Source organism: Dermacentor andersoni, chromosome 3 (assembly GCF_023375885.2).
Source record: "Dermacentor andersoni chromosome 3, qqDerAnde1_hic_scaffold, whole genome shotgun sequence".
In the NCBI taxonomy this organism is placed as follows: domain Eukaryota; kingdom Metazoa; phylum Arthropoda; class Arachnida; order Ixodida; family Ixodidae; genus Dermacentor; species Dermacentor andersoni.
In genome coordinates, this window is record NC_092816.1 from 95633703 (window position 1) to 95657083 (window position 23381).

Consider the following 23381-nt stretch of genomic DNA (forward strand, 5'->3'; position numbering starts at 1 on the left):
AAAAAGCTGCACAAATATTAAAAAGGAATCTATGTTAGGAAAAGAGTTATCCTTGCGGTGAATTGTTGGCGTGGCGTCCGTGTATTATTCGAACACCATGTGATTTGCTCAAACGCAACGCCAAACCTTGCTATTATTTGCATTGCTTCGCCTGTGGGCGAAACTACCAATTTTTCGTGAAGACCAGCAAGGACAACGCATTATAACCTCATAGTCTTCTTGAATTCCGAATACAGATAGAACTCAGATGGGGTCTAATGGAGTTGTCCAATGCCTGTGACTTGGTACCACCTACACGAGTAGAGTCTCAATGTCGAAATGGCCGTGTTGAAAGCCCCCCTGCATAACTGATAGCGCATATGAGCATGTATGACCTTCCAGAACGTCGCAAATACTCTTAATCAAGTAATCGACTGGTGTCGAAAATGATGAAGCTTTATTACAGCCCAGTGAGTCTAAAGTAGCTGTCTGGACTGGTAAACAGGTTTGTGACCAGACGCGAGCACTTGTTGCGCTTTACGAGTTTTTGAATATCAGTCATAGTGTTAATAATATTAGGACAAGAAGTGGATGCACATTTTTGACAGTGAATGTGTGCGTGCGTGCGTGTGTGCGCGTGTTTGTGTGCATTTTCGCTCTGAAAGAGTATTTTGGGCTGATTATTCCCTCCTGTGGCATTTTGTGCAAATATAGTGCATTTCTAGTGTTTGTATTATCTTCAGCGTTATTTCTCTGCGATGACATTCTGTGCCTTGAGAATTTACCGCGATGTGATTTTATTACTTGCTTCTTTCACTTTTGCGATGTTGTGTGACTTGTGATGTATTTCTACGTTTTTCAGGTGAAAAGGACCAGCCGGCACTAGCTGCTCGTGCCAATAGGTTCCTATTTTTCATGTCAATAACAAGAACGACGGGTAAGGCACAGCAGGTCTCATTTATTTCGCACAGAATTCGTGCCTCTCCTGGTTTTCCACCGGAAAGCAGGCACGTCCGGTGACGTCAAGTTGGGGTTGGTTGGCACACTGAGCAATTAGTTCCTAGACCACGTCTCGTGCACGGCCTGCGAGTTCTGCCTGGGCCCAGTAAGCTCGCTTCGAGTGATGTGCGGCCTAATCACGACGTCTGTTGAAGATCCTGTAAGCAGGTAGCATTAAGTTCAGTGAAAGCCTGCGATACCAATTGTGATAGTTCTTGCGCGTACTACTACTACTACAAATACTACTACTACTACTACCAACACTGTACAATGTAGTAAGCGTATACGAAGAATAAACTTGACATTGCATAAGGATGGCATTGTGGCAAAAGAAAACATGTTTCACGTAAGGCTTCTTCGAGAACAGTGTGCTCGCATTGAGAACGGACTACTACTTCAAGAGGACGTGAGGCGCGTAATGCCGGTGCGTGGAAACCGGTACCTCTATCTTGGCGAATCCTCCAGAGTGGGCATGAGCCACAATGCCAAAGGACAACGACGACGACAACGATGACAGTAACAACAGTACTTGTTCTGGATGTTCGGTGTTTTGGTCTGTTGACGGCAGAAACAACCGTCACGGGAATGCTTTCAGAGGAGTCAGTTGTGACGTCGGCGGCATAATGCCAGCCATTCATCGGTCGCCAGACTCCTCCGTAAATTCGCTCCTCTCACTACGTCGTACATGCTAAAGCCATGAGTTTGGAAGTTAATTAGTGAATTTTAGTGCTCATTCGCTAGTTTTGCACGGTATGTCATGCCCTCAGCGACGAATGAAACGTCGGAGAGGAAACTGCCTCTTCATTTTTACTACTCCTTTAAAGAAGTTCGCTAGTGTCTTCGGCTAAACAGAGCGATCAGCTTTCAAAGAGGTAGTCACACACGCTGGCTGATGAAGTCAGGTGCTTTTTGTTTACCATAGTCTTCTCGTAAAAACATTCTTCGCAGTTTATATATATATATATATATGTCTGTGTGTGTGCGTGTGTGTTAGGCGGGTAAAAGCGATGTAATCTGATTTCATGTATGTGCGACGCGAATGGTGTAGAACTTTCTCGAACCTTCGACGACTTATGTTTAAAAGCCGACGTGTTTGACCCGCTGATCTGATTTTCGACGATCGCCTACAGTGTTCGCCGCTATCGTTGTTCTTTGAATGTAACTTGCTTTTGAGGGCACAGGTTCTTCCAATAAAACGCTAGTTTCGTCCCTCACAGTTTTGCTGCCTTCTTCACCGTCACTACCACATGACATCTGGTGAATGTGCTACTACGTTCATGTACCGAACGCCCCTGCCAAGCCGTGATCCAACTCCGAACCCGGAAGACAGCGCCAGTGTCGCCGTGGACCGTCGAGCAAGCTGCAGACTACAATAGTTGCCCCCGGAGCACGGTCTTCTACCTGCGCCGACCAGAAAGATCGTCGCCAAGTCAACAACAATGGCAGCTTCAGCGTCCCACATCGTGCTTCAACAACTCAGGGAGCCACCTACCTTCCATGGAGCTTCTGCGGACGATTCAGAAATCTGGCTCGAGACATTCGAAAGGATTTCAGACTTCAACAAGTGGACCTCCGAGGATAAGCTGCGCCATGCATATTTCTCCATGCCGCGCGGACATGGTTCGAGAATCGGGAGTCCGCCCTTACAACGTGGGACTTGTTCCACAGTAACTTCCTGGGGACCTTCACAAGCGTTGTCCGGAAAAAAAGGGCTGGAGTTCTATTAGAAGCCCGAGTGCAGCTATCAAACGAGAGCGTTGCCATCTTTACAGAAGAAATGAGCTGTCTATTCCCCGACGCTAAGCTGGAAATGTCCGAGGAGAAGAAAGTTCGCCTACTCATGCGTGGTGTGAAGCAAGAACTTTTCGCCGGAATGATACGAAACCCACCGAAGACCATCGAAGAGTTTCTTCGCGAACCCACCAGCATCGAGAAAACTTTGGAAATGTGGAACCACCAATTCAACCGCCGCACAATGCCAACAAACTACGCCGAAGTTGACTAATTGGGCACCGACGACCTATAGGCGAGATCATCAGAGCGGTCGTGCGAGAGGAACTTCAGAGGAAGTTCCCAAGATTCCAGCCTCAGGTTGCCTCGATCGCTGACGTCGTGACAGAAGAATTTTCTTCCTAAAGATGAAGCGCCAACAGAAATATTACACTAACAAAGGGAAAAGACAGGACAAGCGCCTTGTCCTGTCTTTGCTCTTTCTTATTGTGATGTTTCTGTTGCCGCTTCATCTTTTGAATGCTATGAACCAACTAGCCACACAACGTGTTCTACTGCAGTGAGAGAAGGAATCCAGCGGTCACTGGAACCTCCCGAAGGGCAGCCGGAATCGCCACAGCCTGAAAAGATGACCTACGCTGCCATCGCCGGCCGCGAAATTAACTGTCCGCGCCCCCGCCAGGGCGCTGTAACGACGCAGTTCCCACCCGACGCCCACCCGTCGTCCAGCGAAACTACCCTAGAAAGACAGACGTCTGGCGCGCTCCTAAACACCGCCCGCTCTGCTAACACTGCGGAGAAGCGGGTCTCATCTACCGATGATGCCCATACCGGGAGACGGGACTGCGGGGGTTCGCCGTTACCACGCCGCGACCACAGCTGCGAACGACCTCGCGACATCGCCGACTACCTCGACGCCACTCAGTGGAGCCCTCGACGAGGGTCCCGTCAGGCCGCTACCTGTCACTGCAGCGCAGGCCATACACTGGTCCGGCCCGGAGTCGGTCCGTCTGCACATATCCGGAAACTAAAAACAGCAACCGACGGAGGCGCGTTTGCTGTTCGTTGAACTGACGAAGATTCTCCGCCTCCGAAGAAGACGCCGAACAGTCTCTCTCCACGATATATCGACGAGACGCCACCATCCAAACGAAGGCGCAAAGAATACGCCTACAAAAGATGACATGACGACGCGACGTTTCACCCACACGTCAACAATCTGCTGCCGTGATCCGACGCCAGGACGTAACTGCAACGCAAGACAAAGAACAACTGACCTCGGCGGCCTTCTCGATGACCACGCAGTCACCGCCTTAGTGGACACAGGAGCCGGCTACTCCGTGATGAGTGGCCGCTGTCGTTATTCTTAGAGTGTAACTTGCTTTTGAGGACACAAGCTCGCCCAATGAAACGCTAGCTCCATCATTCAGTTTTGCTGCCTTGTTCACCTTCACGACCACGTGACAATGTATATATACGCGCCTAAGTTCATTGCAAAAGTTGGCTACAACGATGTATACAGTGCCTCGTCTATGACATGAAAACACCAGAGCGGAGCAGAAAGTGCGTAGACAAGTCAAGGAAAAAAAATTTTGTGTGTTTCTTTAGCAACATCACAAAAAGGAAAGCTGGTAGTACGAGGTCATACCTCGGATGAGCCTTGTTCTTGGTCCCATGCCAGCTTCCAAAGCATGACTGAAAAGATATGAAGGATCTCCAGTGGTAGGGGCTTACTTAGAAGCTCGAAGATATACGTTCATGCTTGCATAATCAAATGGGTAAGCCTAGAAAGCATTTATGTATTGCAATTCTGCATTTCTCACCTCAACCTTGTCTGCGATCTCCAAATACTTCTCTTTGCTATTTGCGGTGAATGATCTTAACACCTGCAATATAATTTTAAGAAAGCACGTCATTTTATTTACAAGCACATGTTAGTTGTCAGGTGCATTGAAAGACCCGATTGCCAGGTGGCGTCGTGTATATGTGATCCAGGTCAAAGAATAAAAGAATGAGTAAAGCTTAGATACCCAAATTATCTAGTGGGGATGTTTCCATCAACAAACCTCAAAATATTAAATACGTAAGCTTTTATATGCCTACTCAACGAGGAATTTGTCCGTCACGTAAGACAATGAATGGCTCATACCCCTGTAAGCAATGACTCAAGCCCCTGTAAACATTCGCTCATACCCATGTGAGGCAATTGCTACAGGCGCTCAGCAAAGTGCAGCGAACAGTGCATACATTTATTGAAATCACCCATACAACACACATAACACCATACGCGCCAATAAAAAAAAGAGTTCAAAGTTCGGGACTCAAATCCGTGACCACCGCCTTTCCGGGGCAGCCGCTCTAGCGTCTGAGCTAACCAGGCGGCTAGCAGATGGCAGGGCGAAGTCGAATTTATTAACTCGAAGCAAAGGCAAGAATTTGACGTAACAGTTCTACAGAAACCCGCAAGGTGGAGAGAAGTAATAATAAAGGCAAAATAAGACATCCACCCAAACGTACCTAATTGCTACAAAGGAAACCCATACGGGCTCCTCGAAAGAAAAGCCTCGCAGTTGAAGAAAAATTTGTCCTGGTTCAGGACTTGAACCTGGGACCACCGCCTTTCCGGGGCAGCCGCTCTACCATCTGAGCTAAGCAGGCCCCGGACCCGGACCAGAACGGATTTTTCTTCAACTGCGAGGCCTTTCTTTCGAGGAATCCGCATGGGCTTCCTTTGTAGCAATTGCTACGATTGGGTGGATGTCTCATTTTCCCTTAATTATTTACTTCTCTCCACGTTGGGGGTTTCCACAGAACTATAAGTCAAACTCTGGCCTCTGCTTCAAGTTGTTTACAAATTCGACTTCGCCCTGCCATCTGCTGGCCGCCTGGTTAGACCAATTTATATGTGGTGATACAATGCCCACAGCTGCCTTTTCGTCACAAACGGAAGCATCAGTTGCTATAATGGTCTTTCTATCCAGGTGCACATGGTGGTCTTCCCAAATACTATTCAGATATTGATAGAAAAAATATTTAACATGGTTTGGAAAAATATAATCGAATTCAACTTTAGCGACTGGAACAAAGGAATTTAGTAAGACCACCTCGCAATGAGGAAGAAGCACCGAGCAGTGCCGATGTGGAAGCATCGGCTCCGTTTTTTCCCATGATACGGTCGCCAATTATTGAGAGTACAACGAAAAGAAGCATACCACTGGATCCGCGAAGCAATGGCGAAACGACTGACGCCAAGATTCAAGGTGGGGCTTGTATTTGCACAATTTTATGGAATTTTTTCCGCTCCTACACGCCGAGTTTAGCTTAGCGGAACTAAGCTTAGTGAGGAGTAGGGCCTTTGTTGGGCCTATTCAGTGGCAAGCTGAACTAACAAGCGGCAATTGTTCTAGCCATCAGGAGTAAAAAGGGGGTCAGCATTTCCAGTGATTCGAAATCCGCTATAAAGTGTGTTGATAAAAACTATGTAGCTGGAGTTGCAGCTAAACTTTTTGAAGACATTGGGATTATGAGAACTGAAATCCGATGGTTTCCTGCGCATATAGGAAAAGTGGACGAGACTCGGTTAAACCTCAATGAGGTAGCTCAAGAGTTGGCACGAGGACTTGCTAACCATGGTAGTCGCAACCGAGCAGTTCACCATCAAGTAAGGGAATCTAGGGATCATTTATTAACTTACAAAGACATAACCAAACATTACTATTTAGAAAGCTGGCAATTCTCATTGCCACATTCAAAACTTAACAGGGCTCAGGCAGTCTCACTTCGCCTATTGCAAACAGGTACAGGTGCCGACAAAAGTGGTATACTCCACGCAGCAGGGGCCGGAGCAACGGCAAACTGCATCGCAACGCCATCTACAGGTAGCATCTGGGATCGAGACAGCCAATGGGTGCCCTTTATTATCTGCGGGCATGTCGCTTGACTCATGTCAATGTAGATGGCGTCGCGATGCAGTGTGCCGCTGCTCCGGCTCCCGCTGCGTGGAGTATACCACTTTTGTCGGCGCCTGTACATATCCCACGCCGTACCACATTAATAAAATATATCCAGAGAGAGAGAGAAAGATGGAATACAACGATTGTAATGGCATCATTGGAATCAGACATATGCTGGCGGGGTGTGCCGTGACTCTCCCCAACCTCGTTGAAGAATGGACATAGTGGGAAGAAAGGATTCGAAGCCCATTGTTTGAAGACCAACTAAGGGCCGTCCAGAGGGCCCATGATGTCGCTGAAGGGCTTGGCCGTACAGTGCCAACGTGGGACAGTGCCGCTTTGGCTTAAAAAGTCGAGCCTCTGGACCTCATTACAATAAAAGTTTTCACACACACACACACACACCTCGCAATGATGAACCTTTAATGGGTCCAATAGTTTTTGTACGAAAACGACTTGAGGGCAACGTGAGAGATACCATTGATGGTTAAAAATGAGGCCGATTCAATAATGAAAACATATTGTGATCTCCTCTGTAGTAATGCATATATATTTAGAAAAGTTTGTACCGTTAGGATATGAAATCGCATGAGAAAAGAAGGCAGGCGTGCTTCTTGAGATATAATTCGCGACAAATTTAGGAAGCCCAGGACATAAACGTATTGCATCTCGTTCTAGTAGAAGCAGAGGCCGAGTTTTGCATGTAGGTCGATTGCTGCTAAGTCTAAGCCGCATTCCTACTACGCGTGTTCCCTTTGAGGTAATATGCTCTAGATTCTGACTCCAATTAAGCTTTTTGGTGTTCATCCCACCCAAATGTTTAAGTGAATTCACCTGTGGGATATTTTCTTGGGGACAGAGAATCAAAATTTTCTTTTTGTTGTTGTTGCGTCAATACATGGCTCGTACCCACGAGGGTGATTGGTCACATTGTATAGAATAAAACGAACGCCAAACAACATACCAAAAGGCTTAAAGGTGAACATTTAGAAGGAATCATTTGGCAATTAGCTGATAACACCGATTTTGTGAGTACCTATACATCAACTAAATTAAACTGAGAAGCTAAGGACAAATAATAACAATAAAATGAAATGTCCCACGGTCGGTAACCTAGCAGCGTAACCTTCCGGTTGCTTCAATGAACTTGTGCAGAGCAGTAGTCATCGAACCACGGCTTGTGCCTAATTGTCAGGCACCAAAACACAAAATGTTTGGTGTTGTAAGTGCTAAACCTAGTTTTATAGTTTGAAAAATGAATATTTTGCGAAAGGAGGAGAAGCGACGGCAAGAAAGGAAGAAATGGTCAATAGTTTCTGGTTCATTACGAAAAGTACAGAGGTTTGTTATGGATAGACCAGTTCTGCGAAGATAAAATTTAGGCGAAGAACTCAACAGAGGTAACTTGCTAACGTTACTTCGCATTAGCGTGAAAGGCATTTGCTCTTGTTCCACTAAAATCTCAGATGTTGAAAATCATGTGCGGAAAGTATGGATGATTCATTACAAGTCAACAATAAAAGGTGTTTGAATCTGGCTCCTGTTATAAAAGAGAAATCAGGAAGAAAATTTAGGACCAGGCCATTTAGAGAGGAAGATGCGAGCGAGTCAGCTGATTCATTTAAAAAGATTCCACTATCTGGGACTCAGACAAAGCGGACTTCAGACAAATTGCCTGTGACAAGAGTCAAAAATATACTTAACAGGTGTGACCGATTAGTGGAAGTTAAATGTGTACAGACCGAAAGCGCGTCTGCAATCTCTATTACCTTAGATATCTGTGCACCCAATTTTCGGACGGCCAGGATTATCGTCAGGAATTCAGCAAGGAATATTGGAGTGTAATCGGCGAGAGGGAGAGCAAAATACCAGTTAAGCTGAATTGAAAAGATGCCAATACCGACCTTCTCTAAATTTTGTGATGCGTCCATTGAAATTATTAAGTGAGACGGAAATTGATTGAGATGACCTTGAAGGAGACCTTCAAGTATGCGCGCCCGAAGAAGTTTTGCGCGTTTTGGAAAAATATCGTCGAGGATCAATTTTACCTAGAAGGAATGACATTTTGGAGAAATCAGGTTCTGCAGATGAACTTGAAGTTTCGATAACAGCCCCTGAACAAAAACAACTTGTGGCTGTTAGTAACGCCACCAACCTGTTATAAAAACTAAATCGGGAGAATTGATGAAAAGGGGTTGCAACTGAATAAAGGATGCACCATAAAGCTTCAGGAAGGTAAGGACAGTAAGTTTAAATCTGGATTCAAGCGGAATAATTCCGGACTCCAAATAAAGTACATTGGTAGCCACGAAATTTGTCAGCCCATGGCAGAGGCAATGCGCTTGCCTTTCTAGTAATATTAAAGGTCGTAGTTTGTATGATGCACATCCTGAAAAAAGAACAAAGCCAAATTTGAGACTGGGGCGGATGTGAGTTTTATAAATCATAGTCAACGTAGCTCTACGCATCCCTGTGTTTTTATTACTCAACCGGCGCAAGAATGCCATTGCATGTTCCCCTTTTCTAGCATTTGATTTGATTTGCTGCTGCCAGTTTAGATTACAATCATAACAATTATCCCTAAGTACTTCAAGGCTGCCACTTGAAGTATCGGTTAATTTAGGTAATGAAGAAAAATAAAAACGGGATTTGAGAATGGAAACACAAGTAATGAGCATTTATTTACGTTAAGTGAAAAGGGCAGTCCGTCGAGCCAACTCTAGCTCAGATAAATATGATTGCAAAATTTGGTATAACGTATTGATATCCCGTGGTGAGGAGAAAAATGCAATGTCATCAGCACAGAATTGCACATCCTGATGAAATTGGACAGAAGATATCAAAATAATAAACAAAAGTGGTGAAAGAACTGATCGTCCTCTCCTGCCCTGCTTTCTTGGTCTTCTTTTACCCGCCGATAATTTATTAATCATCACCGCGCTTGTGCAGACCCGTGCAGGTAGCGGTCGTGTTTAAGGGTAATACGAGGAGACGGATGTTGTTGTCGTTTTTGTCTTCGTTGTCTGAAATCGTTGTCGTCGTTGCAGTTGTTGATGCTGTTATCGTCATAGTCGAAGTTGTTCTTATCATCGTCGTTTCATCGTAGTTGCTCTTGCTGTCATCGTCGTAGCTGTTGTTATTGTCGTGGTAGTCGTTGTCGTCAAAGGTGTTGCCTTCGTGGTTGTTCTTGTCGTGAACGTCGTAGGTGTTGCTGCTGTCATCGTTGTCATCGCAGTTGTTGTCGTCATAGTCGCTGTCGTTGTCATCGTAGTTGTTTTTCTTGCTGTCATCGTCGTAGCTGTTATTGTTGTCGTAGTATTCGTCGTAGCTGTTGCTGCTGTCGTCGTTGTCATAGTTATCATCGTAGTTGTCGTCGCTGTCATCGAAGTTGTTGCTGTCATCGTAGTCATCGTTGTCGTAGCTGTTGTTGCTGTCGTCGTCGTAGTCGTTGTGATCGCAGCTGTTACTGTCGTCGTCTTAGCTTTTGTTGATATAGTCGTCGTCATTGTCATCGCAGTTCTTTTTTTTTTGCTGTCATGTTTAGTTGTCGCGTCGTCGTAATCTTTGTCATCGTAGTTGTTTTTGTTGCTGTCATCGCCGTAGCTGTCGTTGTTGTCGTCGTAGCTACTGTTGCCATCGTAGTCATCGTCGCTGTCATCGCAGTTGCCGTAGTCGTCGTCGTCGTAGCTATTATTAGTGTCGTCGCAGTCATCGTCGTTGTAGCTGTTGTCGTCGTTGTTATCATCTTCCCTATGAATGAACACTTCCATTCGCACGGGAAGAAAAATACAAAGATGCAAAGGAAAAAAAAAGATCTTTAAGAAAATTCAAATGTTCAACTGCAATATTTGGGAATATAAAACGCTACAATAAGATTGGAGAAGCAGAGATTAAAAGGAAAGAAACATAATCTTAGGCATAATAATAATAAACATCACTACCCCCTCAGTTATTTCTATAAGCGTCATATAAATTACGACGTTCTTTCATTGATGTACTTGTCCAGTTTAGTAACGTTTATCTCAAGCGGCACGCTTTGCGTGTAGCAAGCAAAATATATTCGGCTTCGATTAAACTCTTTCTCACTATCTCCTTTGTTCAGTTTGTACAATACACATTTTTCTTTTCTTTTATTTTTCTGGTGTGTTCCCGGTTCTTACATCGCTCCCATTACCAACAATTTGTCACTGCGCTTTTACGTACGCCTTATCGCCTAGAATAATGTTTTCATTTAATCTAGAAATTCGCCGTTGGAACCAAGCCCAATGTTACTGCAGTCATCAAGTGCCGGCTACTTCGTGATATGATGGATTGTTGTTACCATCGGGAAGGAATTCCTATGTGTCATTTCATTTCCGTAAGCTTCCGCACGTTCAGACGCAAGAGCGCGAAATGGCGTGCCGTTAAGCTCTCGAAAACGGGAGTTTGCTCGACCACCCAAAATTATAATACACGCCTCAAGGACGTTCCTCCCCATGCTCTGGAGCTATAGACTGTTTACAAGGTGTTGCGACTATCCGTTGAGAATTGAAGCGAAACTTTCTTCACACTTTGTGAGTGCTGTGTTGCTGAGTAGACAACTTGGGGTGCTAGGTAGGTGCAACTGGGAATGTGACACTGGGTACGGGCCCACTCTTGGACAATGCCTCAGAAATGGCACGTGCCACTGTGTAGAGGCCCAAATGGACAACGTAGGCTACTCGGTATGTTCAACTGGGCATGTGACACTACAGGTATACGCACGGGCCCATTTTTGTCGAATGCCCTAAAAATAGCACGTGCCACTGTATATGTGTCTGAATGAAGAGCTTAAGCAACTGGCAATGGGCATCTGGGCATGTCACACTACAGGTGTGGGCCCATTCTTGACCTATGCAACTCGGTAAGGTAAATACTACTGGGCATGTGCACGAGTAGACACACAGGACAAAAGGCAAGAAGGTAATCGCTGTCATTTCAGTCACCTCCTTTCATTTGCGTCATGCTGTACAAACCTTTCGGTAATTAGCGCTACGTTTGCTTTAACAATGAGCAAATATCAAAGAATACTTCGCTTAACACCGGTACCCGCATAGTGGCGGGATTTGCCGAATATTAATGCGTAAGCATTCTAGGGCTTCTTCCCTATGAAACCCGTCTGTCCATCCGTTTGTCTGTAACGCGTGACACGATGGGCTCTATAACTATATAATACGTGGGGTCCTATGGGGGTATATATGAGAATGTCTTATGACCACGTATGACTGCTGAGATTCATGGTGTGCGTGTATTTGTGTGTGTGCCTCTAGCGGCCAGTCGCGCGGCAATTTTGCGTGCATACGCGGGCTTCTTTCCCTCTCGAAAAACACTTTTATGTAACACGTATTGAGCAGCAGAAAGCTGTATCGGGAGTTTTTCATGCTGCTCTACAACTTTTTCATTTACACTTTTCTTCTAAATAATTATTCTAGAAGCAGATTATTAATTAAAGAATAATTATTTAATTAGGCGGTATGCAAAAAACAATCTGAGTATCTCCAAGTGACGGCAAACAACATTACCTTAATTCTGTCCTGCTACGTTTCATTTGCGTATCTTTAAACCATGGGGCATGACACTTGGTACACCTGTATGTTCATGTATCGCTACTATTCCCTTACGGATTTCCCGCAAGATTTTCATTTGAAGATTTCTGCGTACCTCTCTCTTCTCGCCTTACAAACACCTACTCATACTTCACCACATTAGGCAAATTAAGTCTGATCGTACGTTACTGCGGGACATTGCCAAACTCGAAAAAGCCCGAGCTCACGCCAGCGTCGTCCATCCGTGCTTTGGCATATGTCCTTTAACGGGACTGGTAATGGAATCAAAGGGCTACAGCACCATTCACCCTTTACTGTAAGTAAAATGCAGTCGTCAGATATTAATACCGATACACTCGCGCCTCAAACTTGAAAAGAGCATTCACTTAACAGCACGTAAAATTCAGGAAGCAGAAATTCGTAGGAACAGATGCGGCAGTGGTAGTTCTTAACGTTACGCGTGCGTCCTTTTTTTCTTTTTCTTTTTTCTTTTTTTGCCACGAGCATCGAGTGACACTATTATTTCTTGCGCAGCACTTCTGGTTCACCTCCTGAAACGATCCGGGAGGAAATTAAAAATAAATCAGAAGGAAAATAAAAAAAATAGTTCAATACAGAAGTCATGGATTTAATTATAGATATCATATCAGAGCATCAGTTTAGTTACAAATTGAGTTACTGAGGTGTTTGGAATAATTAGAATTAATTAGAAATCATTGAGAAGACCGGGGACGAAATTCACAATAGATAATAAAATTTAAAAAGAAAAACATAGTACAGTACAAAATTCATTGGTTTCATTATAGATATATCATATCAGCGCTTATTAGTTTAGTAACAAATTGAGTTACTGAACCACCTGGAATATTTGGATATAATTAGAAATAATTGAGACATCTGGGGACGATATTCACACTCAGTCGGAAAAAATAGAAAAAGTTAGCACAGTGCAAAATCCATGGGTTTCATTATAGCTATCATATCAGAGCCTAAGTTTAGTTACAAGTTGAATTACTGAAGTGTCTGGAATAATTATAATTAATTCGAAATTACTGATTACGGCAGGCCAAAGCGCAGAATCGAAGACTTTAGAGACCAGGTTTGACCCCGGCTATGGCGAAATTTCTGGAAAGCCTTAAGCAGAAAGCGAAAGTAATGTCGTCAATAATTACGTCACACACGAGAAGATGGCATGATATTGAACCGGCTGATTAATGGGAAACAGTTGCTTCTGAGTTAGGTTCGTGCGTTGCGTTCACCTAAAGTTAACCGAAAGAACACCAACGCCGAGGTACGAGTGCCACTAAGAGACACGTAAGTCGAAGATTAGGGTCGGCTACCACATATTCTTTGTATTCATTTTTTATTTCTTATATGCCTTGTTGATGTGATGGTACAATTATTTTTATTATGCTGTTTCGTTGTTTGATGTTTTATTTTTGTAAAATTTAGCGCGTTACCTCCGCCTGACAACACATCTTAACTCTTTTTGCCGTTATGTGCATTTCGCTTGTCGGGGCCCACATATGTACTACATTTTTAATATTACTGTCTGTTCTGTTCTCTGCAATATCTCTGTCTTTCTGGCAACATTTTCCACTCTATTACCGCTACTACTTTTCATTATTATGTTTTTCGTAGACGCTGTCGCCGATGAATGTCATTGAGGTCGTGGTGCCCTTCAAGCCTACTCTGATGTTGACTTTTCTGCCACGTTCCCGGCATTCCATATATGTAAAGTTTCGAGATCGTAGTCAAAAATTAAAAAAGAAAGTTAATTAAGGTTAATTAAAGCACCACCAGTAAGCGCTAATTACTACCTCAATGCAAAATAAGCTGCTTTCCCTTTCTTTTTCCTGAATTATTATTATTTTTTCTTCCGGAGCCTTCCGAGCTCCAGCCTCGAAGCATGAAGGAACACATGTTTTACACCAAAAAGGCCAGGTTTACTGTTTTCCACTCGTTAGTGCATCTAGGAAGTGTTTGGAAGCATGCAACAGCACGCGTGGCGATTCTCTTTGAGCTTTGCCGCAAGAGTGACAGCTTATATCGATCTCCCAGAACGTGCACTTGGGAGCGCGTGTGCATGTGCGTACACTCACGCGCAAGCGCATTGGTACCAAACCTTCGGAACACGCAAAGACGTTTATTGCAGTCACTCGACATCTTACCTGTTCCTTGTCTTCCTCGTTCTTGTAAACGCACTCGTAGGTATCTACAATCTGAGAAAAAGAAAACGAAAAGACAACGGCAAAGGGAGCTAGACGTCTACAATAAAATTCAGAGTACAAAACAACTTGGAGATAGGAATGACGGAAACCAGGAAAGAACGACTGATAATGAAAAGGAGACAGTGATGGAGAGAAAGTCGTATGTAGCATAGAGTTTCTCACAATATTACCAAGAGAGAAACCTGGCGCCACCGTATGTGGGACTTTCCTAGCGGACTTCGTGACGTCATGGAAGAGAGGGTATACGGGTGCGGGACGCTGCTGTTGGCTAGCGTTAAGCGAGCCTTAGCTGAAAATACGCGTACGGCCACAATACGGCTGCACAGATGATGCGTTATTCAATTAAAATCGGCTTAAAAGGTTTTCATTCACACGTTTTAGATTTTAAGCACAATTTACTCACCCGCAGAGCACATACAATCAAGTGATAGAAAGCGAGAACAGACGACAGATTGTCGCAATGTTAGCACTGACCTTGTCGTCTGTCCTTCAAATTTAGCGGCCTGTCGACACTTTTTACGTTGCATATAACTGTACATTCAAGCACTAATTCTTATAATTGAATAAAACACGTCTTGTGTAATATTATGTTAAAACTGCTTCTTACGTCCTTCTTTAATAGACAATAAGCCGCTGCGACACATGGAACGGTGCTATAGTAGGATAAAACATAAAAAGAAAACAGCGATTATCAACCAAGGCCCACGGTCCACGCGGGGTTGTGTTACTCTGCCGGCCAATCACAGAAGCAAACAAAATCGTCGTCGTGCGACCTTTTCAAAATGGTGTCGTACGTGATACATCCGGAGCCTCTGCTGTTATTGAAGAGCCTTTTCATCGGCAGAAGCAATGAGGTGTGCAACAGACAAGGACAAAGTGTATAGATTCTGAGCATTTCACTCTTCAAAAGTTTGCGGTACAGTTCATTTCACTGCTTCACATATTTTACTCATGAAACTTCACTGTCAACTGAAGCGAAGCTTGACAATAAATAGTTGCAACGAAGCAAGCATTTTATTTCAGTTCAATAAAGAATTAGGCTTTCACCATTCCGCTATAGGAGACGAGGGAAGACGTATGAAATTACGCGCTAATAATTTTATTTTTGTGGTTACTGTCTCATTTAATTTAGGTAACAGGAAAAGTTTGAAGTACGAACTATTTGCAGCCTCGCGGAGGAACAGTGGCTGGTGATTATGAGGGCGTGGGCGGGGCTTCACTGGAGGCTTAAGCCGCATCCGACTATAGCATGCACGCCTTCAAGGTGCCCTAGCTCTGCAAGAACGTTGCCAATCCGAAGCCACCATAACTCGGCATTCCCATGCCACAATAGCATTAGTATCTCATACCCTGTGATTTTTGACATTTCCCCTTCGACAATCTGTTGAACTTTGCCGCAAGGCCACATTACAAAAAAATTATATATATTTCGAAAGACCCGCCAAGCTATAAGGATATTTGAAATAGCAACGTCGAGAGTATAATTCCTTTTAGTAACACGCATATTTGCAGCACTGCGTCGGCCCTCAGAGCGCCGTTTTTCAAAAACGCTGCAATAACGGAGCGTTACGTCCAGCCTAAGTGGCGTAAGTGCGTACGGTATTAGGAATAAGTACCGGCAGGACGTTTTCTAACCGAAACACTTTTTGAACTTCGGCGGACGTCCTGAAATGTAATTTTTAGAAAAATGCTGCCCATCGACTTAACCTCGGTGTATTGCGGTGAAGTCCAACGCACTGTGTACGGGTCGATACCTGGAATTCCTTGACACGTTTGGCCATTAGCGAACAGGATCCGAAAGGCCCTGGACGAGCTTACGAACTTAAAGCGAATGGCTTCCTTTGGAACTTTCACCCGCCCTTGTGACCTGTACTTGGCGGTCGGACTTTCCACCGCCGGTACAAAGACGCCGGTGCGAATCCCTGGCGCAGCCAAGTGGCGGTAAGCGTTCGTCGCCGAAGGAAAACTCTTACGGCTACTCGAGACGCCCGCTATGTCACGCGAGAGCCGTGGGGCGTGTAAAGATTTAGATACCCCGGTGGAGCGCTCGGGAAGGACAGCCTTCCCCTTCTCCTGCCGCCCTCTTCCCTCCCCTGTGCTAGCGGCGGGAGAGGAAGATGTCCACCTGTCGCCTTCCTTGCCGGCGCTCGCGCCGCTGGAGACAACACACGTATTGCGAATCGACTTACATGTATAACCGCCTATATATACTGCCACTGGCGATGTGCGGGTCAACGTATCTGTTAAATACGGAATTACGCAGTAAGACTACTAAGCGCAACGAACAATCGTCATTCTCTTTTAAACGATCATCGTTGGCGTTGCTGTTCTCCAGTTTGTGTGTACGATGCGTCTGTCTGAACGACGTGAGACCTACGGGTGCAGGGCGTCTCTCAAGCTGCCGAAAGCGGCTTCTCTTGCTCGGCGTCCGCGCTTTGTGATGTTTCAAACTGTGCCACAAAGAGAATTTGATTTGTATCGTATTCTGTTTTAAATATTCTCGCTACAAGAAATGTGCACTTTCAAGTGCGTCGTTTTTTTTTTAACGAAGCGATGAGCTTTCAAAAAAGCGTTCGGCTATGCGGTTGCATCGACAATCATCTTCGATGGTTTCTGCAATTTTCGTTATTTTGGCCAAAGTTTCTTTTTTCAGTTCATGATATTTAGGAGATGTTGGTGCGTATAAACGGCTACGGCTACTCGTTTTCACATATAATAATAATAATAATAATAATAAAATAATAATAATAATAATAATAATAATAATAATAATAATCGAATATCAAGCTGGCAAATGAATGTCAGAAAAATTTCAAAAACAAAGACTAAACTTTAAGTTAGGTGACCTAAGTGCACTAAGGACCGCCCACGACAGAGATCCCACAAAACACACTGGAACGCAAAGTGTTCTCATGAAGATCAACTAAAAACAGGCAACGCGAAATCAGGTCCCCACAGAAAGGCACAGGAGTTCAGGCAAAGAAAAGAACACAGGCCATGGTCAGGTCAAACGAAACGCAGAGAAAAAGTACCGCATGTTGTTCTTTCATCTCATATCTGACCTTAGAAGCTTTAGCGTCTCATTTTACCGCGAGTACTTAGAGGGAGGACGAAAGAGGGAAAGAGAGAGAACCAGAGAAGCAAGAAAATAAAAAGCCTCCTCTCCTTCGCGCCTTCTCGCCACGCTCACCGACGACGTGGGCACGCAGCCAAACTCTGGAATTTTTTGGAGAGCGTGGAGGGCCAAGCAGCCAGTGGCGAGTATTTTCACTCTCTCGGTTGATCCCTTAGGCAACTGCAAAGGTGGTGACAAAAGGCAGGGAGCGTGAAAAAGAAGTGTTAGCAATCGAAAGTATCCTTCTAAGGCCCCCTCCCCCTCCAAGATTGAGCAGTGCAAGTGTTAGTATCTTATTTTTATTATTTGTAAAATAACTTATATAAACAGTACTTATATAAACTTATACTTATACTTATATACTTATATAACTTATATAAACAGTACTTATATAAACTTATACTTATATACTTATACTTATCACTTATACTTATACTTATTATTATATAACGACGAATATAAAGAATCATTTAAGGAGCGCAACATGACGGCTAACTATATGGACTATATGGCGTTGGTATGACTGAGCTGCGGCTAACCGCTTTCTTTCTTTAAATTTTTGGTTCGAGTTACGTGAAACACCTTGTATAAGCTACATATAAACGATGCCAGAGACGACGACGCACGCCCAAGCGCATTGGGAACGCGTAACGAGCTATCCCTGCACAAAGACTGGCACGGCAACGTGTACTTACGGGAATGGCGCCGTCCGTCTCCAGAGGCACCCGAAGGTTGCGGAACACGTTGTTCATGCACTCCCGCTGGGCGCTCCCAACTGCGTCAAGGTTGGGTCACACGTGGTGGACGAAACGAACGGTAACAACATCGGTGCTCATTCCTTGATATCAGTATAGTCAGCTACGACCTATACCAACAGCACTCAATTGGATAGCGCAAAAACCAATAGTACATTCGACTAGTTCCTACCGCGCTCGAACACGGTTTGCAACGAGGGTGCGGAGTGCCCTCAAGACGGAAAGAGAGAGAGAGACCGTTACTGTGACGAGGAAGAAGCGCTATTGTCTGCGAATGCAGGTCCGAGACCGAGAAGGTACTGATTTCGCGGAGTTGGAATTGCGGGGCCATGCGAAATTCGGCAAGTGCGCTTCCCGATATATCCTACCTGATCCGCTCGAGATGGCTAACATGGCCCCATAGAAGAAAAAAAAAATGCTGAAGCGCACGGAGCTGGAGCCGCTATCGTAGCCACAGTCTGCTCCTTACTTCATTCTCGCTGTTTCCAGGACAATACCTTCGAGTCAGTGGTGCCGTGAGCAGGCGGTCAGCCATACTGTACAGGGCACCCAAATAGCGTAGAAAGCCTACTTCTTCTATTTGGCGTATACCCCGTCATACAGAAAACATGAGAAAGAGCGAACGAAGGGTTAACGTGGAATCATCACGTCGAATGAGTAATGAACTTGCGCGAAAAAAAAACTCAAGTGTTTTATTATTAGGAAAGACAACAGTGCTGCGAGCGTGTTTCAGTGAAATCAAACACGCGTACTCGGTCACTCGCAACACGTCAACGATTTATCGCTTATGTTATCTTTTATAAGCTATATCACCACCCTACTTTACATACGATACTCATGTCATGACCCTATTACTTATCTCACCGCACTGATCTCTTCCTCTTCCCCCTTTCCCCAGCGTAGGGTAGCCAACCAGACTCTTCACTGGTTAACATCCCCGCTTTCCTTATAATCCTCTCTCTCACCGCACTGATCATCAGCCTAAAGTTAGAATTGGTTGTAACACGGCAAGTATTTTGCTGTCATTTTTGCCACGTACAACGAAAGAATGGGATGAACTTCTCACTGATATTGTACCCTTCATTAAAAGTTAGAAATTTTTAAAGCGCTAGCTAATATTATATGATAGCAAGCATTTGTATGAACTTTTGGAGGAGACAGAACCGTCCGTGTAAAGGTGGATGCGTCCTCGATGGTTTTCATGCAGGAGTGAAAGCACAGTTTGAGGGCGAAAGACGACATCTCTTCTTTCTTTTTGATGCCCGGAATGACAAAAAGGGATTGAAGTGGAGGCAGGCACCACAGCAGTAGAGATGGTCTAAAGAAGAGTTTTTAGCCTGGTTTGTTGGGGCATATTAACTTATGGGTAAACTGCGCGAGGACGGGACAAGAAAGGAAACAAACACGTGCACAGGATGCAAGGACATGTTAGAAAGAGGGCCCGATGTAGAAGAAATGAACTGAAGAAGGGTTTTTAGCTGGACGTGTTCATGCATATTAACCTGTTCAGCTTTTTTGTCCCGTCCTCACGCAGTTCAGCCAAAAGTAGAGATGGTCGTGCTGCAGGCGTGAAGTTCGACGGTAAAGTTACATGGTTGGTGGCGATAATCCTGTTGTTAAGCTGGAGCAGTGATAATTCCCGCAAAATGTATCACTCTCCGATTCAACATGTCTCACATTATATCATCGACGGCTACACAACTCTCAGCTATCCGTGCTGCTCTGGAGCTTATTGGTCACATATCATCACAGTCATGGTTCATCTATTGTGACCCGAAGGCAGCTCTCCAGTGTCTACGGTCCCCTTTCAACCACGGACCAAATGTGCAACTAGTCGCAGACATCCGACCACTTCACCATCACGCAATCGATAAGGGGCACATCATCATCTGCCATTGGATGCCGGGTCACTGCGGAATTTCAGAAAATCACAGTGTGGATAACGCTGCCGCAATTCGGCCGCAAGGCTTCGCTCCCTAGCACGCGAGCTTACGCAGACTCTGTGGAACACCAGTGAATTCACTGACCCACGTGCGTCTCCGCAGATTGAATCCACATTTGCAACTCCGTCTTCCACCAGGGTTACCACGAGTGGAAGCAACACTTCTGTCCGCCTGTGGCTCGACGTAGAATCTGCGAACGCCTATTCCTGCCGCATTCGAATGGCCGAAAGCTCTGCTTGTGACAACTGTGGCAGCGAGACGAAGATCAAGCACCTTTCTGTGACTGTCCCCGCTACAATGTGGCAAGAAAAGGGGCTCGCTACCATGTTCGAAAAACTGGACGATCGCCCCTTCACAGTGGAAAACGTTCTAGGACGCTAGTCCAAACGGGTTTCGGCACTCAAGGCCTTAAGAGCTCTGATCAAGTTCTTAAGGGCTTGGGAACTGTGCGACAGATCTTGAAAGCTATAGCGCGTACCATTTACGTTATTGTGTGAATTTTTGTCACTTTGTTTTATTTGTTATTCTTTCACCCGTGTGGGGTCTACCACGTGCTCTTGGTACAAAGGAACGACAACACAATAGTGCGAACATTCACAACGGCATTTACGGCACCTTTCATGCACTAATGCCTGCTAGCCGAATTACTATCCACAGAACATGCCGATGGGCGTGCAACAAATTGAGGAAGTCCGACTCACTGCAGCTGGATAGCGAACGAATATGTTCGCCCCATGCTGGACACGAACGCTTGGTCGTTCGCGCGTACGCTCACGCGAACGGTGGCGCGTTCAAGTGATCATGTTCGTCCATTCCGGTGTCCCGCTCGATTTCGCAGAAGCATGGATCGGCGCACGCGCGGAACGTGTGCGCCGCTTGCCGAGCCCGAGTCAAAGAGGTACAGCCATTTGCGCCCAAGTAACCCCGCTGTTAGGTGCCGCTAGCATCGCAACACTCGTGCCATCTCTCGTACCACTCTGAAACCACACCGACCGCCGCCGTAAAGCCAGGCGGCGACGCCGAACTAAACGAGACGGGAGCCATGCAGGGAAAACAACGTCAGGGGACGCGTGAGAGTCGCGCATCCCCACACACCTTTTATGTGCTTTCCCCAGCACAGGGTAGCCGGCCGGTACTTAAACGGGCTAATCTCCCTGACTTTCCTTCCCTTTTTTCTGTCTTTGTATGACCTAATGTTATTTGTTTTTTATGCGGCTTATACTACGCTGTGTTGCACTGCTGTACTTAACAAACTCTCGGCTAACTTGTACAATTAGCAAATGTTCTTTTCAACCCTGAACATCATATTTCCTATTGTTTCCTGTGTAACCCACTCCCTTCTCTAATGCCGAAAGGCCCTGAGAGTAAAATAAATAAACGTGCAGCTGTTCCCAGGTCAGTCAGAAACGCCATGTGACCGGAAATCTGCAGCAAATTGGCTACGCTCCCAGCTTGAAGGTAGGAGCGTGTTCGAGCGCTTCAAACTCTGAATGAAGCAAGCGGATGTGCCCACAACACTCGATTTCGATGATCAGAATGCAAAGTACACCTCCGGAGAACTCGAAAACGACCAGCTGAATGTACTGCAAGAGTGCGGGTGGTGACCTTCCATCCACAAAGGCCTGCATTCACTTCGGTAAAATAAACAAGGGCATGCAGAGGCACGAGACCATGCAGAGGCACGAATAGAAGACCAGACGGCCATCGCGTACAGCGATATTCTCATCGTCTTTTGATTATTCGCCCTTTAATTGTTCGGCCACGCATCCTCGCCCTAATATTTCTGCACATGGTTTTTCTGCAATTACTACCCTCTCACTGGTGAGTAGCAAGCAATCTACATGCAGACTGTTCATACCAACATATACCAACAATACCGAAACTGTACACCCTTCCAAGCATCAGAGATTGATTATTCAGCTGGTTTTTGCTTACTGAATTTGAAACATCGCATATAATAAAAGTACGCTAAAGAGAAACACAAAATCCGTTTACACGGAGAAAAAACATTCTTTCAAAGTTATGTTTTCGTTAATTTCTCTAAAACATGACGATTATCAGAAGGGAAATTGAAAGCCGAAGTTCAATCTTTGCTTCGAAATTGCCGATTCTTTCCTTATTCACTCTCTGTTTGTTCCTATATTGAATGCATCATTTTATTTCTCTTGAGCCACTGCTCGGCACCTGCAGTGTTGAAGTAACCCCGTATCTCGTAGCCAAATTCCTTCACTCTGCATTTCTTTTATAAACAATTACGGCGGTCCACAACTATAATTTTCCCCGAAAGAAGAGAAAAGAAACAAAAAATGTTAGTAACCGCCTCGTACCAGTCAGTCATTAATTTAAGTCTCGCAATACGCCAAAAAAAAAAAAAAGAAAACACTCTCAAGAGGCGAACGGCATATATACGTCAGCCCTCGCTCACCCCTCATCTGGAGGCACGTGACCTTTTCTTCGTTCTCCGCTGCCCCGAGACGCACCACCGAGGCAGTGAAAAGGACGAGACCTGCGTGAACCGCTGCTGTGGCCACCATAGCGGCGATGACGGATGGAGCTGAGGCTGTGCGCGTGTTCTGCGGATGGGCAGGACGGAAACTGAGCGCGCGAGCGGACTGGCAGCCGAGCCTCTTTACAAGCGGCGAACGGGCAGGCAGTCCACTTTCTAGAAGTGCGCTGTGGGCATAGCCTGGCGCCCTAGCGGCGAGTAGTATGCCCGCAGAAGACGTTCGAATACAAAAGAACCCGAAGGCAGCCAATGTTACAGCCACGTCAAAAGGAAGACCTTGCTCTTGAGAGAAACTTTATCTTTCTTTCTTTTTTCTCTTTACGAACTTAAGAGTTTTCCCGGTTGTGACCGTATTCTTCGCCGTGTCCATCAATGACCGCGGCCACTTGTACAGAAGAACCTCGTCGCTGGCGGCGCGTGTATGGCCATAACTTTCGAGAGTTAACGAGGCTTCGTGCTCCGTTCGAAAAAGTCGAGCAGGCGTCGGACGTTTTATGCATCGCGGAGAAGGAACACTTTGCCAGCTGTACGGCGTTCTCTCGGGGCGGTTCAGACTCGCGCTGTAGTGCTTGAAGGCTTTACCTTTCAGTCGATGAAGTTGGTCT

The 23381-nt window shown here is 45.3% G+C and overlaps 1 protein-coding gene across 1 annotated transcript; it reads right to left on the reverse strand.

Annotated features, from left to right (window-relative positions):
• Positions 1-917: 917 nt before the first annotated feature.
• LOC126542004 (uncharacterized) lies at positions 918-22968 on the reverse strand. Its single transcript, XM_050188974.3, has 7 exons — positions 22696-22968; positions 18268-18347; positions 17648-17752; positions 14398-14448; positions 4533-4595; positions 4358-4404; positions 918-1136 (listed from the first exon to the last, which is right to left on the reverse strand). Exons 1-7 carry the CDS (start codon positions 22802-22804, stop codon positions 1112-1114), a joined length of 480 nt encoding a protein of 159 aa, XP_050044931.1. The 5' UTR covers positions 22805-22968; the 3' UTR covers positions 918-1111.
• Between the last annotated feature and the right edge of the window lie 413 nt (positions 22969-23381).

What these genes read in the sequence shown, in the direction of transcription:
- LOC126542004 (XM_050188974.3), bottom strand. Translation starts at nt 22,804, where the DNA reads ATGGTGGCCACAGCAGCGGTTCACGCAGGTCTCGTCCTTTTCACTGCC. An exon ending in CACGTGCCTCCAGATGAGGG is followed by an intron (nt 18,348 to 22,695) that starts GTGAGCGAGGGC and finishes ACCTTGACGCAG; the next exon opens with TTGGGAGCGCCCAGCGGGAG. An exon ending in AAGAACAAGGCTCATCCGAG is followed by an intron (nt 1,137 to 4,357) that starts GTATGACCTCGT and finishes ACCTGCTTACAG; the next exon opens with GATCTTCAACAGACGTCGTG.